This window comes from Nicotiana sylvestris, chromosome 8 (genome assembly GCF_000393655.2).
Source record: "Nicotiana sylvestris chromosome 8, ASM39365v2, whole genome shotgun sequence".
In the NCBI taxonomy this organism is placed as follows: Eukaryota; Viridiplantae; Streptophyta; class Magnoliopsida; order Solanales; family Solanaceae; genus Nicotiana; species Nicotiana sylvestris.
The window spans coordinates 76200999-76215278 of NC_091064.1; the positions used below are offsets into that span (position 1 = coordinate 76200999).

General features: G+C 37.1%; 1 protein-coding gene across 2 annotated transcripts; it reads right to left on the reverse strand.

Annotated features, from left to right (window-relative positions):
• Positions 1-696: 696 nt before the first annotated feature.
• LOC104240407 (ADP-ribosylation factor GTPase-activating protein AGD3) lies at positions 697-11491 on the reverse strand. 2 transcript variants are annotated; one of them, XM_009795246.2, is made up of 19 exons: positions 10818-11491; positions 10124-10200; positions 9294-9394; positions 8110-8180; positions 7135-7197; positions 6725-6769; positions 6256-6321; positions 6067-6114; positions 5849-5944; positions 5735-5776; positions 4866-5081; positions 4598-4729; positions 4278-4502; positions 4071-4157; positions 3653-3988; positions 2807-2952; positions 2634-2727; positions 1491-1939; positions 697-1292 (listed from the first exon to the last, which is right to left on the reverse strand). In XM_009795246.2, exons 1-19 carry the CDS (start codon positions 10860-10862, stop codon positions 1178-1180), a joined length of 2454 nt encoding a protein of 817 aa, XP_009793548.1. In that variant the 5' UTR covers positions 10863-11491; the 3' UTR covers positions 697-1177. The 2 variants fall into 2 exon arrangements, with proteins under 2 accessions (XP_009793548.1, XP_009793546.1); XM_009795244.2 differs by having other exon boundaries at positions 4598-4752; positions 4820-5081.
• Between the last annotated feature and the right edge of the window lie 2789 nt (positions 11492-14280).

Below are 14280 nucleotides of genomic sequence, written 5' to 3' on the forward strand. Positions count from 1 at the left end.
ATAATTTGAAATTTTTAGGACCGACAACATCGTTTATGAAAGAGAAATTAGGCTAGGTTCAATAATGCACTAACATATTATTATCTCATACAATAAAATACCTATAATTAAAATAATATATAACTAACTTAGTTGATCTATTTATTTTTGCAAGTTCTAAAAATATCCAATTACTATATCTATGTAATCACATTTATTTTTGTCACTTAAGTGACAGTTTAACGTTATTTTTAATTTTACATAATTAATATTTCTGGTATACAAGTTTTAGTTTACTAACGTTGTATACACGTGTAACGCACATACACTAAGACGAACAAAGCAAGTAACAGCTAGGTAGGAAATTAGGAAAACGATTATATAAGGGTTAGAGTATAAATATCCCCCTTTCCCCATTTGAATGCGCTCTAATTGGAATGTTGTATTGCTGATATTATACCTAAATCGTTACACGCTTTCAGCCACGTTAAGCTACTAGGATTACTCAAACATTCATCAATAAAAAGCTCTTTCTTTCCGCTTTATTATTTTCACATCGTTCTTATTCTCATTGTTCTTACTTGCTACTATCAACTTTATCTGCTCCTCTCCTACTTTCAAAGATCAACGAAATTGGACTAAATCAATTTCTTAAAGCCCAAATACCAATTTAACTGATTTAACTTGTTAGTCAAATTTTAGGTTAAGCAGAACACGGCAGGCAAATACATTTCCCTCGGTTAAATTACCACTTTGGTTTAGATATACACAGGCTACCCAACAAAAGATAACCGACAAATGTACACCAAACACCAGCACGCAAGGCGGATGCCTTGCCCCTGCCACAAAAACAGAACTCTAAAAACAAAAACCAATAAAACTGATAAGTGAGAAAGCAACTTTACAACAAAAATACTGCAATCCTTCAATGCATCTGACCTCCAAAATCAAGCTTGATAGACAACCCCTAGCATTATACTTCATATTATGATTCCGGAAGTGTAGACCCCGGCCATCTTGCCAACCACAACATTCAACATCGAGAGCCCTCTATGCAGAAGCAGTGGTGTCCTTCAACAGAGATCCATCAGCACAAAATTCACTAACATAATTACAAATAACTGAACCCTGATTTCGTTTCAACAAAGGCGACACCTTCAATCTCTATCCTCATTTGGTATATACTCTCTTGAATAAATTAAGCAGTTGTGTCTGACAAGAGACTAAGGACCTCACTGTCATTAAAATTTGAGTCCAATGCAAGATCATAAGGGGTTTTACTTTCCCCGTTCAAAGCATGTGGATCAGCACCCCTGCAGTTAATCACACAAGAGGGCAAATGTTAACAGACAGAGAATTGAATGGCTTACTGGGTTTACAAAAGGATAAATTTGTACGGAACATGCAACTGCCCCCATCAGAAGATTATTAAGAAATATGACCACCCCCACCCAATGAAACACCAATGTGGAAACATATACGTATTACCACAGTATACTACTTCTGATTACCTTGCAAGAAGCAACTTAGCAAATGCAGCTTTGCCTCTTATAACACACCAATGAAGTGGTGTCTGACCACTTGAATCTGAAGCATTTATGTTTGCACCATACTGCATAAGAAGCTCTAGCATCCCTAGGTCAGCTGTTTCACAAGCAAGGTGTAGAATGGAGCACCCATCAAAGTCCCCAATTATATGCCTTTCACTTGGACTTGCCAATTCCATTTTTAAGCAAGTAGAGCTTGGATCAGTGTATGGTTGTTCTTGTAACAGCATTACTTTGGCAAGGGTTAAGGAAGAATTAGATGCGACTTGCTTGTAAATAGCATTAACATCTGCTTCAGAGCTTACAATAAGGCGATACACAGCTTTCTTATCATTAGCTCGAACAGCCTCCCACATCATTTGTGCTACAGAGTGACTGTCCTTGGTCCGCCGGACAAATGTTTTATCTGCATACTGTGATAATGGAGAAAATATTAAATTAATAACCAGGAAAGTCCTGCGAAATGATAAAAGTCAAAATAAAGTCAATTTTATAGGAGAAATGAATATGTTAGGCTAACAAAAAAAAAAGGCTAAGACAGCCAATTGCAGGCCTGAATAACCAGCCCACAATAAGCTCAATTCTTCCATCATGTGATGGCACTTGAGTACTTCGCACTTAAAAGACATCATTCCCAATCAAACTAGACTATGGATGTGAGAACCAGGTTAGGTTTTCCTTTTTTTCTTTTTCTTTTTTTTTTTCCTATAATTGTATGGTTTTTTTCCCATTTGGGAAGAGAGAGGGGCCACGGGGTGAGATTGAAAGCCATTTTTTTCCTTCTCCACTAATTCGATTCCCCGGGCCAGTTACCAAGCTCCCAAACATATCAAGAAACTTCATTTCTAAACACATGATATCCATAGAGTTTGCCAAAATCAGAGTTCCAAAAACAAAAATGGGACAAGGGGAATCTTCTTGATGGTGTGACTGCAGCTATCAAGCTAGCACTCTGATATTCTCAGAGATCTTTGTAGTCTCGCAGTGACATCTTTCTTCATAGTAATAACACTTCATGCAACCAAAGATGTCTCTTCTATAAATCTGACCGATTAAAAAGTATAAAAATGCTCAATGTCAGAACAATTCTGAAGGATGATAGTAGACCTTTGCATGGATAAATTTCTCCTTGGTTGAAATGGGATCACCATGACTTGGCTTGCTGATGTAGAGCTGTTGCAGTTTATCAGATCTGTACGAGCTTCAGTTTGAAACAGCCAATTTATATCAGAAAGCTGAAGGTAAACTTCAAAGGAGAAATGATTGAGGGGGTAACTTACCTGGCGGCACACACGTTAACTTGGAAAGCACCTCTTGCTTGCAGCGACTCCTCCCAGACTGAATTTGCGAAGGTATTCCCCAACGACTGAAATAAAGCTATAACAGAAGGCTCCCATACTTTGACATCAAGTGTCAGTGACCTCACCTGCAAAGAAACGACCACAGCTGAGGAGAAGATGCAGAAACCAACTCAATGCACCAATATAAATGTTATAACTGGTCGTTAACTATAGAAAGGCCTATCAACTACAAACATAAAAATGTTCAGAGGGGCTTATACAAAGTAGATGCTCAAAAGACATGTCTTTTCTAAACAACTCCAACTCTGTCAGAAAGAAGAAAACTAACATGCATATCTTTCAAAAGCTAGTCTAAAGTTTCATAATCTACCAGTACACCAGTATCACATGTATCATTAAAGCTACCATCAAGAGGAACACTAGAAATTTCATTTTTCCTGATCATTCAACTACCTAAAGAATTTCCCACATATATGAGAGCCATAAACCAAGCAGAAAATTCTGATTTCATAATTATTTGCCTCATGCAAAGTACATGGTTGTGAACCTCTAAAACAATCAAAGTAACTGATTTTCAGCAAATAAAAATAAGAGAATAAGAAACAATCTTTTAGGTGATCTTGTACCATTCTACTGCTTAAAGTTCAAAAAGTCTCAACAGATCTTTAGTATGTTAAATACAAGGTAAATCCATGCAATTGCTAGAAGCCACTTTTGTGTATACCAACTTTAACTTTTTTTACAAGAAATAAATGAATTTTAGATCCCAACAAGAGGCAGTATAGCCCGTGACTAAATACAATGTATTAGAAATCTAAAATTTACCTTTGACACATGCACACCAAGATTACGATGAACACCTGAACATTCAATACAGACAAGAACACCAAGATTTAAAGATGCCCAATCTGGTTCAGCCGCACCACAATCAGCGCACTTATCATTGCCGCATACTCTACGTAATGTGTCAATTGGTTGTTCAGTTCTTGGTGCAGATCGTAGCTGTTGTGAATTTCTGAAATGGCGCTCATGATGTGCAGAGGTAAGCCTGTCAAATGAATGGTCTTCAACTGCAGGCGGGTCAAAATCTGAACTTTCAAATGAACTGCTCTCACTGGCAGATCGATGATGACCACTTCCCATAGGACTGGCAGTCAAACACTGAAAAATAAAGCTGGGACATTGTTATTGATTATGCACCGAATTAAGGCAATAAAAATGTATAGCAGCTTCTAATAGTTACCCTGTCAGGAGCCTGAGAACTCAATAAAGAAGCGATAACTCCTGTTATTTTCTCAATCCAATCCATTTGGTCCAACGCACTCTCTGCCTGCAATAACGGGGAAACCAATAAATTCTGATCTCACAAGTCTAGCACTCAATCCACCATGCAAGAATAGTGCAATGGTTGGCATGAGATATCCAAAATGAAAATGTGATAGCTATTCACCTGCAAGGTGTAGCTCTTTGTAGGTGAGATAATCCTGAAGCAAAACCGCAGATCTGATTGTTCAGCATCAATCTTTATAGTTGATGTCAAAAGGTTTACAGTGTGATGAGCAACAGACTTTTCATCATGCACACCACCATGATAATGAGATGAAAGCCAGCGACTTAGAAGTCCAGATCCAAGCTCGGAACTATTTCTCTGGCCAGAATGTTGACTACCTGACCCCTGCAGAATAGAAAGTGAACTCAATAGACCACAAATTAGGGTTAGCTGGATGGTATTACTTTGACATCCCAGCCTATATTGCAGGCAGTACGCACATATGGTTTGGTGTTCTGTTTGCGATAGTAGTACAACATTCCACGGCTATCAAGGACAAAAAACCTTCTTTTCCAGTCTCCCCTCAAGTTTGATGAGCGCTTTGAGAGATAACCTTGTCTGATGGTTTGAACCTGAAAGATCTCTGTAGTTTTAGCTGATGATAGGTGTGAAGGGTAGATAGAAACACTTTAAAAACATGAAAGATAATACATAAAGGATACAATAAGATTGACGCAAGGGTTCTCGATAATATAATAGTTTCAACACCTTTCCCCTTGAAGCAGATTGCATAACAGCTTCTATCTGCTTATGTGAACTTCTGCCAATGGCTTGTATACCATCTCCATTAGGAGATCCATTAGATCCATTCGAAAACCACCTGCTCTCTCGATCTACTTGTCTTTTGTATTCTTGCATCTTTTCATTGAGAGCTGCCTTCTCATAGTTGGAGCGCTCTCGAGACTGCTGAGCATAAGTCAGGACCTGCAAAAAGATTAAAAATGACCCTTCAATATCAACCACCTATGAGACAGCAACAAATGGCAATTACTATTTATGCATTTAACATATCATGTCACATTTGCAGCAACTCAAGTATTAAATGACTCTCAGTCCCAGTAGAGGCGTAGTCAGGCGAAGTCAGGATTTGAAGTTTATGGGTTCAGGAATCTAATCTGTTTAAGTTACTGGGTTCAAAATTAATAAAATCGAATATATTCGATGAATTTCTTAAGACAAATACATAGTTTGGACAAAAGCTAATGGGTTCGGCCAAACCCCCAGGCCGTGCTCTAGCTCTCGATCATTGTAGGTCCCATGACAAGACAATGAGTCAATACACAACAACATATGAGAAATAGAGTCATTATAAGAGTGTTTGCCGTGTATGTCAAGATCCATGAGACATAAGGAGACATGAAAAGAGCCGGTTGGAACCATTCTAAGTATGAAAAGAAAGCAGAAACTGAGGACAGTTGGCAGAAGATGCAAGGTATCTCATTCTCCATTACCTAAATGTAAATTTGATCATTAACCTTTTCTCTAGGAAATAAACCAAAAATTGATTGTACTTATCTGTTATTTTAATTGTAGTGACCTCAATCAAATTGCCACCAATGAAAAGCAACAAGACAAACCTGATTGATATATGGCTCCATCTGATGCAAAAGCTCGTATCCCTAAAAGATAGAAATAGAATGTGAGAAGTTGGAAACAAATAGGCTAGAATAGTCCCCAGCAGTATGACATGCCTGTTTGAAATAACGAAGATGAGCATCCATTGTACCACTAACTGCCTCCAAGAATTCAAACCGTTTCTTTGCTTCAACATTAGAAAGGGTGGTTACCTGGTTTGTTATGATTCAAAAAGGGGGGAAAAAGTCAGCATGCCATTGCCATTGTGGTAACACTTTCTGAAACATCAAATGTAAGAGATTCCTTGAGATGCTCTAACTACAGATTCACTCACCAAACTGAATCGAGCTTGCTCGAAAGTTGATCTCGCACTATGAAGTTCCTGGATGAGTTAAAACCATGTTACGTGTTTTTTCCCTTCCTTTATTTCCAAAGTAGTCAATAATATGTGGAAATGTAAAACAAGTGTGACTTCACAATGTTATAGGCAGTATGCATGGCTGGATGCTATTTCTGACTATACCTCCTCTAGTACACTCGCAATGTCACTTTTTGTGCCTTTCCTTAGTGACAAAAACTTCTCCCGAGCCTGCAGCATGGAGCATATATCGATGAGAATTAGATAATGTTTACTAATGGATATAATAGAAAATCCCAAAATTAAATCAACAACAGTGGAAGTATGCCTAGTTCTTTTAATTCAGAACTCCAATCAACTAGCCTGTTTTGTGCAAACTTAAAGAGTTCCTTCAACCCCAATGAAGTGCTAAACATATCACCAAGAGACATTTGAGGAAACAATCGAGGTAAACCAGAATATCATGATAATAGGTACGTGCTAACAATGTATTAGAACATTTTTTGACAAAGAAATTTTTAATAGGTTTTTAATAGAGGAAAGGTTTCTGTATACTGAATACTATCTACAGATAAATATATCAGCAAAAGCATCAGATGGTGAAATGTATCACAAGCATTAGGAATAAGAATACCTGATCATAAAGAAGACTAGCCTTGTCAAAGCGCTTCCGAGCTTCCTGCAGAAAGAGAACTCCTTGTAGCAAATACTTACAAAATCATTTTATTATATTTGAACATTTAAGCCCACAAAATCAGGTTTTTCACATGTGGAACTTTTTTAATAAACCGAGAAACCCCAAGGCCCAATGGCGCATGGTTCGAATGCGAATAATGGGTCCGTCCTTCTAACCTTATCCACTTAACTACAACGCCTTTGTCCCGGGATTTAAAACCGTGATGTGGGTCCGTGATGTGTGCCTAACCCACACATCACGGGTCGCGCTAACAGTAGACCAGAGTCATGGGGGCATATGTATATGTTTATAAACCTGAAGTAGCAATCAGAAATGCCTTTTAGAAAAGAAGGGAAGTCAAAGAATACCTTGACATCTTGCAGATCTATATTCACAAACTGCAGCAACCGATCATTCAGCATGTGCTCAACCTGAGAATATAGTATGAATGTCAGAGAAGTAGGTGGTTAGCTAAATCCCACTATCAACTAACCAGATCACTTGCAGTTCTGTTTTTTCTCTTTTTCTTTTTGGGGCGTCCAACTTGCATGCACCTCGACTATTCCACTGGGTACCTGCTACCGCCCACCAGCACAGGTACCGGATAACTCTGTCTGCCAAGGCTTAGACAGATGAGAAGAAATCACTTACAGTCATATTTTTATTCTTCTCATAGGAAGGAGAGCCTCAAAGGAGGAAAAATCTAGAAATTTAATTATAGAATGAGTAAAGTCAAGAAGAATGCCAGGTTTGAATAAAATATCAAAGAGATCAGAAAATTCTGCTGCTACTGATAGAAACAAAAATAGTAAATCATTCAACTAGCACAAGAAGGGATAACTTACTGATGAAAGAAGGCGATATTTAAGTTCACATAAAAGGAGAGGGAAAAAAAGAGGAACACAAAAGAGAATCATATTTCTCTCTTATTAGGAAAAAGAACCATATTTCTTAGGTCACAGATGATGAAAATTGGTGTTTTGTGTTCTTAAAGGTTATGATCGACAAGATTTTAACACAGATATTGCAGAAATGAGTGTCAGGGAAAGATAGAGCTTAGAATGGAGCTAATGAGTGTCAGGGACAAGATAGAGCTTAGAATGGGGCTCATTCACAATGACTTTCTTAGAAGCCAGTATACTTCATATCAAGGTGAAACTGGTCAAGACAATAACCCCGGGAAGCACACCCAAAGAAAAGGGTAATATTGAATAGATTTAGAAATCATCTCTTGAAAGGCAATCGGTGCTGCCTTCTGCCTCGAATAAGGAGTTGAGCAATATAGCATCCGAAACAATATTGCAACAATAATAAAAAAACTGAGAAACCATTGGAAACTTTACCTGTGACCGAAGAACTTCCTTATAAGTCCCGATTTCCCTCAGCGCAATAGTAAATTTAGTCATTACAGGGCCTACAATTAGAACTGAGTAAGTGATTGAACACTTAATAGGGCATTATTCAACTAAAGATCACATGTTGAAATTGGTTTTGTCATATGAAACTTGTGAAGTAAAAGTGGGAAACTATGAATTCATAAATGTCAAAGCACTAAGTTAGAATATCGAAAGGTGTTTCAGCATTTATAGAGCCAAGCTCTTTATGCTGGTCAGATACAAAAGTTTTTGAAAGGACGCCATTTAGCTGATGCCAAAAATGAAGGGAGAATAGTTCTGGAGATTTTCAGTCGGACATTAACTTATACCCTCTGGATACTTTATGAGACATACAATGTTGCAATGTAGAAGATCCTCATCTGAGTCTCACTAAATTCTGATCACTAAACACTACAGTAAATTCAGTTTAGTAAAACAAGCAAAAAAGGTCCAGGAAATTTCTGAATCCCCAAGATATTCTTGTCAAACTTGGCATGTAACTAATTGGAGATGGGATCCAAACTCCAGAATACATAAACAAGTACCACGTTAAACCAACGTTCATGACTCATTCTCAGCACACTCAAATGGCAATACCAAATAGACAGATACCAAAGAAACAAAAAATACAACAACAACAAACCCAGTGTAATCCAGCAAGTGGGGTCTGGGGAGGGTAGTGTGTACGCAGACCTTACCCCTACCTTTAAGAAGGCAGAGAGGCATAGAAACAAAAAATAAGATAAAAATAAAGCCTAGAGAATAGAGACTACAAATAATGTAGAGGATCACAATTTTTTCTTATAAGTCATGAAATGGTGGACCATTGAGACAGTTATAAAGGTTGCTGGACTGCTTTTCTAAGGGGAAGGGTGAGGCTTGTAAATATATATTTCCCGCACCAATAATTTCTCACGTATCCATTTCTCTGTGAGACATCTCTTTATCTATGAACCCACAAAAGTGCATCTCATGTTTTGCCAATTGTTATTAGCACTTGAGAAAAGAAAAACTTAGAACAGTTCTAATTGCCATTGGATGGATAAAATAGTGCGCAAGAAGCTATTTTGGAGTGCTAATCCCATTACTCTAAGATAAAGACTTTAAACTGCCGAACATTATATGAATATATGCACCACCTTTTTGCATACCTCCAAATGCAACACTAATGGGATCATTGTGCCCCCCACCAAAGGTTTCCAGGGCGCTTGCGAAAGCAATATCTCCATCATATCCCTCTCCAAGTCCTTCCCTGAAATTAGAAAAGAAAAACTGATACTTGAAAACCACTACAAATTCACCAAGGATAAAACAAGAGGTTGGACACCTATTTATCACCAAAACAACCAAAAAGACTAATAGAAAACAAACCATTGAACTGATATAAATACTCGATCCCTATAACAAAATTAACAAGCTTTCACTGTTACCTTGCCCATTGACAGGCAGCTGAACAACCCTGCACTAATCTAATAAACAGTTGTGGTCTCTATGCAACATTAAGTACAGTCTTTCTAGCTGGAACATCCAAACAAAATAATCGTTTTCAACTACTAGAATTTCGGGAAGGACACTTCAACAAGAATCTAAGAAAAACATTAAGTTATTTGTTGCATACGCCAGGTAGCTACCTCTTTTAAGAAATCAGAAGACACTCTTTTTCTTTTCCTTTTTTTTAAACTGTATTTTGTTATGGTAAACCAACTAAATTTAGAAGTTCAAAGTTGAATAAGAACTTCATTACGAGAAAGAACCTACAAAAATCAAAACAGAAAAAATAAAAATCAAGCAGTCATTTGACCAAAAAGTGGTACCACCACATTGAAACTATTGATATCCACACTACATTGAAGGGAATGTGCTCTGGGATGAAATCACATCCATTAGATTGCTCTCATAGTCTTGACATGCTCGATAAGAAACCAAATGAAAAAGAACAAAGCATAGTTTATTAAGCCAACAATGGTCAAAGAACACTCACGTGTATTTTCGACATCCTTTATAGAACTTCAAGCTTCTTTCTCTTAAGGATTCAGCACTTTCTTCCAAGCATTGCAGCTGTTTCACCCAAACATCATTCCACAATACAAAGCTAAACTCTGTGAGAATCGACTTAAAGCCCAAAATTTTCTCTCTGAGTAGAACAGTGAGGTTCGACTTGGCAAATTTTTTGAAATAAATGAAGACCAAGATGTAACAACAACTTCATTGGAGCACATAATGCATACTTTCATCTAAACTCACCATCTTCAATGATATATTCATCATAGGATTTAGTAACCAGAACTCAATTTTCACTTTGAAATATGACTTGCATTTCCATTTTGTATTCGACTCATCAAAGCTCCAGCTAAGAAATTGCCAACTCAATTTGAGATTACTATATCAAGAGAAAAATAATTGCCCTTCTCGCCACTTATCTCATAAAAAACGTAGGAGTAGCATTTAAGATTTAAAAGGGGAAAAAAGATAAATTAATCAAAAAAAATATGAAAAACTGCATTTTCCATGTAACCGAAACTGTAATTTTTGGTGGCTAAAGAAACAAATTCTTCATAATAGTGGATCCTTATAACCGAATTAAAGCGAAAGAGTAAGAAGCAGGATAATTCTCTTAGTTTTTATAGCCTAAAGTTACAATATCAGATATCAGCTAAAGAAGAGGAAGAACAAACCTGTTTACGGAACATGGGAGAATCATCCAGTTTACCAAAATGCATGTTTGCAACACTACTGGTATGTCTTTTCCACTCCAATTCTCAACTAACATAACCAAAAGGTTTTTAAAAAAAATGTTCGATCTTGGCCGATTTAAACTTCCAATGCCATAACACCCTCACAAAGATCTACCATTTCGGCTTTCGATCTCAATTCATCTGTCTTCAGTAAAGCAGAGCAGTAACTGCTGCTACAACTTGCTTCGGCTAATAAATATTCAATGCATCAAAAATTCTACCTCCCAATTGCTTACTCCTATAATTGGAAAATTGAAGTAGTGTAAGTTAAAATCAGCCAAAAAGGAATATGACCTAAAAAAAGGGTAAAGTGAGGGGTGTTGGTACAAAACCCTATAGGAGAAGCAGTAAAGGGATGGGGTAGAAACCCTAGAAGAAATGGAGAGAAAGGAAAAATAATCTAGGGAACTGAATGAAATGTATTGTTGTCAGCAGAAGCAAAGAAAACTCCTGTAGAAATTATTTGTTGCATTCCTCTATTACAGGAGTGATTCTCTCATTTTAATCTTTCAACTATTTAGCTAGTACTAGTACAATATTAGTAAACGTTCTACTTTAGTTTGAAAGTAAAATGGCAGCTGAAAATGAATGTAGAAGAAAGAAACCAATAGACCAATCTTTTTTATTTTTTTTATTTTTTTAATGTATGTGAGCGTAAAGAGGAGAGAGACACGGTTACTTTTACTGCGAGGGGGGACAGACAGACATTGTTAAAAGAATTCTTCAGATCTCTTCCCTTTCCCTTTCCCTTTCCCTTTCCCCCTTTCCCTTTCCTATTAAGAAAAAAAAAAAATCTTTCTTTTGTTGTTATTTTATTGCTGTCCGAAATAATTTTAAGAAACTAAAGCTATATTTGGCTATAACTCAAAAGAACACGGTTAACCAAACCTCGTCTCTGAAACATAGAGATTAGACTTATTAATAAACAACCGCGTAATTCTCTCGATCAATTTCATATTTAGTTGTTGTGTTGCACATTTATTATTATGTTAATCATATAATCTTCTTTCTTTCTTTTTTTGGTAATGTTAATCATATAATCTGAATTAACAGCAAATCAAATTATTGTCAAAATAATTTTCCTTTGTCAATAAGCTGCACATAAACTGTATACTCAAATTGATAGTAGCAATTTTAGTCTTTTAGATAAATCGCAGGTTTATGCATTTATATATACTCGCTAAGTGATAGAAACAAGGCTGAAGGAATAATCATCTGTCGAGATGGTGTTGACGGACTTATGTGATTGAGGTGATGTGGGATCCCCGTGGGTATGTGTATGGGGAGTTTATACAGTGATTTGATGGCTATGGAGCGACTCATGGCACGTTCAAGGATGAACGTCTATTTAAGAGGGGATGAATGTAACGAATCGATTAGTTGTTTTGTGTATTTGAGCTCTATTCCCCCCTTTGAAGCTCCCCATATGTTTATTTGTAGTTATGTGACTTTCGGGGATGGTTGGTTTGGTTTCAGGGAAGTTTTCGATTGATTCAGAACATTTAGTTCTTAATTTGGAAGCTTAAGTTGGAAATGTTGATCGAGGTTTGACTTTTGTGAAAACAAATCTGGAATAGTATTTTGATAGTTCCAATAGGTTCGTATGATAATTTTGGACTTAGGCTTATATGCGGAATTGGATTAGGAGATTCCTAGGGTGAGTTGGCTCTTTTCGTCGAAGGTTGGCAATTTGGAAGTTTAGAAATTTCTTAAGTTTGACCATAGGTTGACTTTGTGGTTATCCGGTTTTTAGTTTTGGGACTTGCAATAGGTCCGTTTAGTCATATGGGACTGGTGTGCAAAGTTTGATGTCATTCCGAATTAGTTTGATAGGAACTAGACGCCTGGTTGTGATTTTAGCGGTTCTTGAGTTTCATTATAAATTCTATGTGTTTTTGTATCCGATTCGTGGTTCCGGATGTTATCTTGGTGTTTTGAGATAGAGAGTGAGTTCGTATGATATTTTTTGACTTGTGTGACTGTTTGGCGTTGAGCCCTGGGGGCTCGGGCGAGTTTCAGACACATTTTGGAGTAATTTGAGTGAGTTTTAGATTTGCTGGTTCTGGCTGCTGCAGGTCTCGCAAATAGAAATCATGTTCGCATTTGAGAATCTTGCATTTGAGAGGTGGTCAACGCATTTGTGAGGTTGGCTAGTCATGATATGTGTGAACGATGTGTACACGAGGTGACGAGTGTGTAAGTATGTGTGATTTATGACTAAATTTGACCTGAGGTTGCTCTTATCGTTTTGTTTTTATTGAGAGGTCTCTGCTCTACGTGTATTCACTTTGGATAATTACTTGAGTTTATGCTCCATGTTTGAGATCACGTTTTAGTATTGTATTTCTTAAATTGGCCAAGTTGGGCGTTTATGAGCTTGTTGCATTTTGGGTTAGCTGAATTCATGTTTATATGTTGAACACTGATCCATATTCCCTTATTGCTTTGTCCTTGTGCACTACATTGGCAGATCGTGAGATTGTGTCTTGATGACAATTGCGGCATGTTGTGTAGTTACTATTATAACACATGTAGACTTGTTGGGATGATTATTTGGGTGTTGGCACAAGGTTTTGGTCGTGCTATTGTTATTATTGATGTTGCACATGTGGCGAGACAAGGCGGGCTATACCGGATTTCCACATATGGCAAGACAAGGTGGGATGATTTGTTAATATGCGTGTGACGAGATAAGACAAACATTTATTTTATCGTTGCGCATGCGGTGAGACAAGGGTGGCAATTTGGGGGATGATATGTGATAGCCTAGGGGCATTTTCTTGATGATGTTTGTATGGTGGTGAAGAAGGGGTATTCTTGTTTGTGCTTCTGATTTCCTTATATGTGTCATGCATTTCTACGTGAGCTTGTATGATTTTTAATGTGACAATCTATGCCTCTGTAATTACTTGATGATTTGGTTGCCATGATGGATTTACCTTTGTGGAGTTGTTATCTCATGTTTGGTTGTGTTGTTACATTGCTAGCGTAATTGAATAAAGTAAAAAAGAAAATGTGTGATCATGCCTTACTATGTTTGATTCTTGAAAAGTCCTCTTAAACTTGTTACTTGGCAATTGATAAAACATTGGATTATGATATGACGCGAGGTCTTTGCTGTGGGGGTATGACTTATGTTGTGGCACGTGGTCTTTGTCGTGCGAGGATGATTGACAATATGGGCATGAGGTTCCATATTTGTGCGATTCTATTTGATGACTTATTGTTGAAATTAAGCCTTATTTGCACTAAATTGTCATCACTTGTTCTGATGAAATTACAGTTATGCCTTTTGTTATTCAACTTGTTGTCGGTCTTTGATATTTTGCACAGGTTATTTGACTAGTGAGTGTCTTGACTTGAACCTCGTCACTACTCCATCGAGGTTAGTCTTAATATTTAC

Excerpts from the sequence above, each read along its gene's own strand:
- LOC104240407 (XM_009795244.2), bottom strand. The coding sequence starts at position 10,862 with ATGCATTTTGGTAAACTGGATGATTCTCCCATGTTCCGTAAACAG. Across the intron at positions 6,322-6,724 it reads CTAGTCTTCTTTATGATCAG|GCTCGGGAGAAGTTTTTGTC; the intron begins GTATTCTTATTC and ends TCCATGCTGCAG. Across the intron at positions 3,989-4,070 it reads GTTCTCAGGCTCCTGACAGG|TGTTTGACTGCCAGTCCTAT; the intron begins GTAACTATTAGA and ends TTTATTTTTCAG.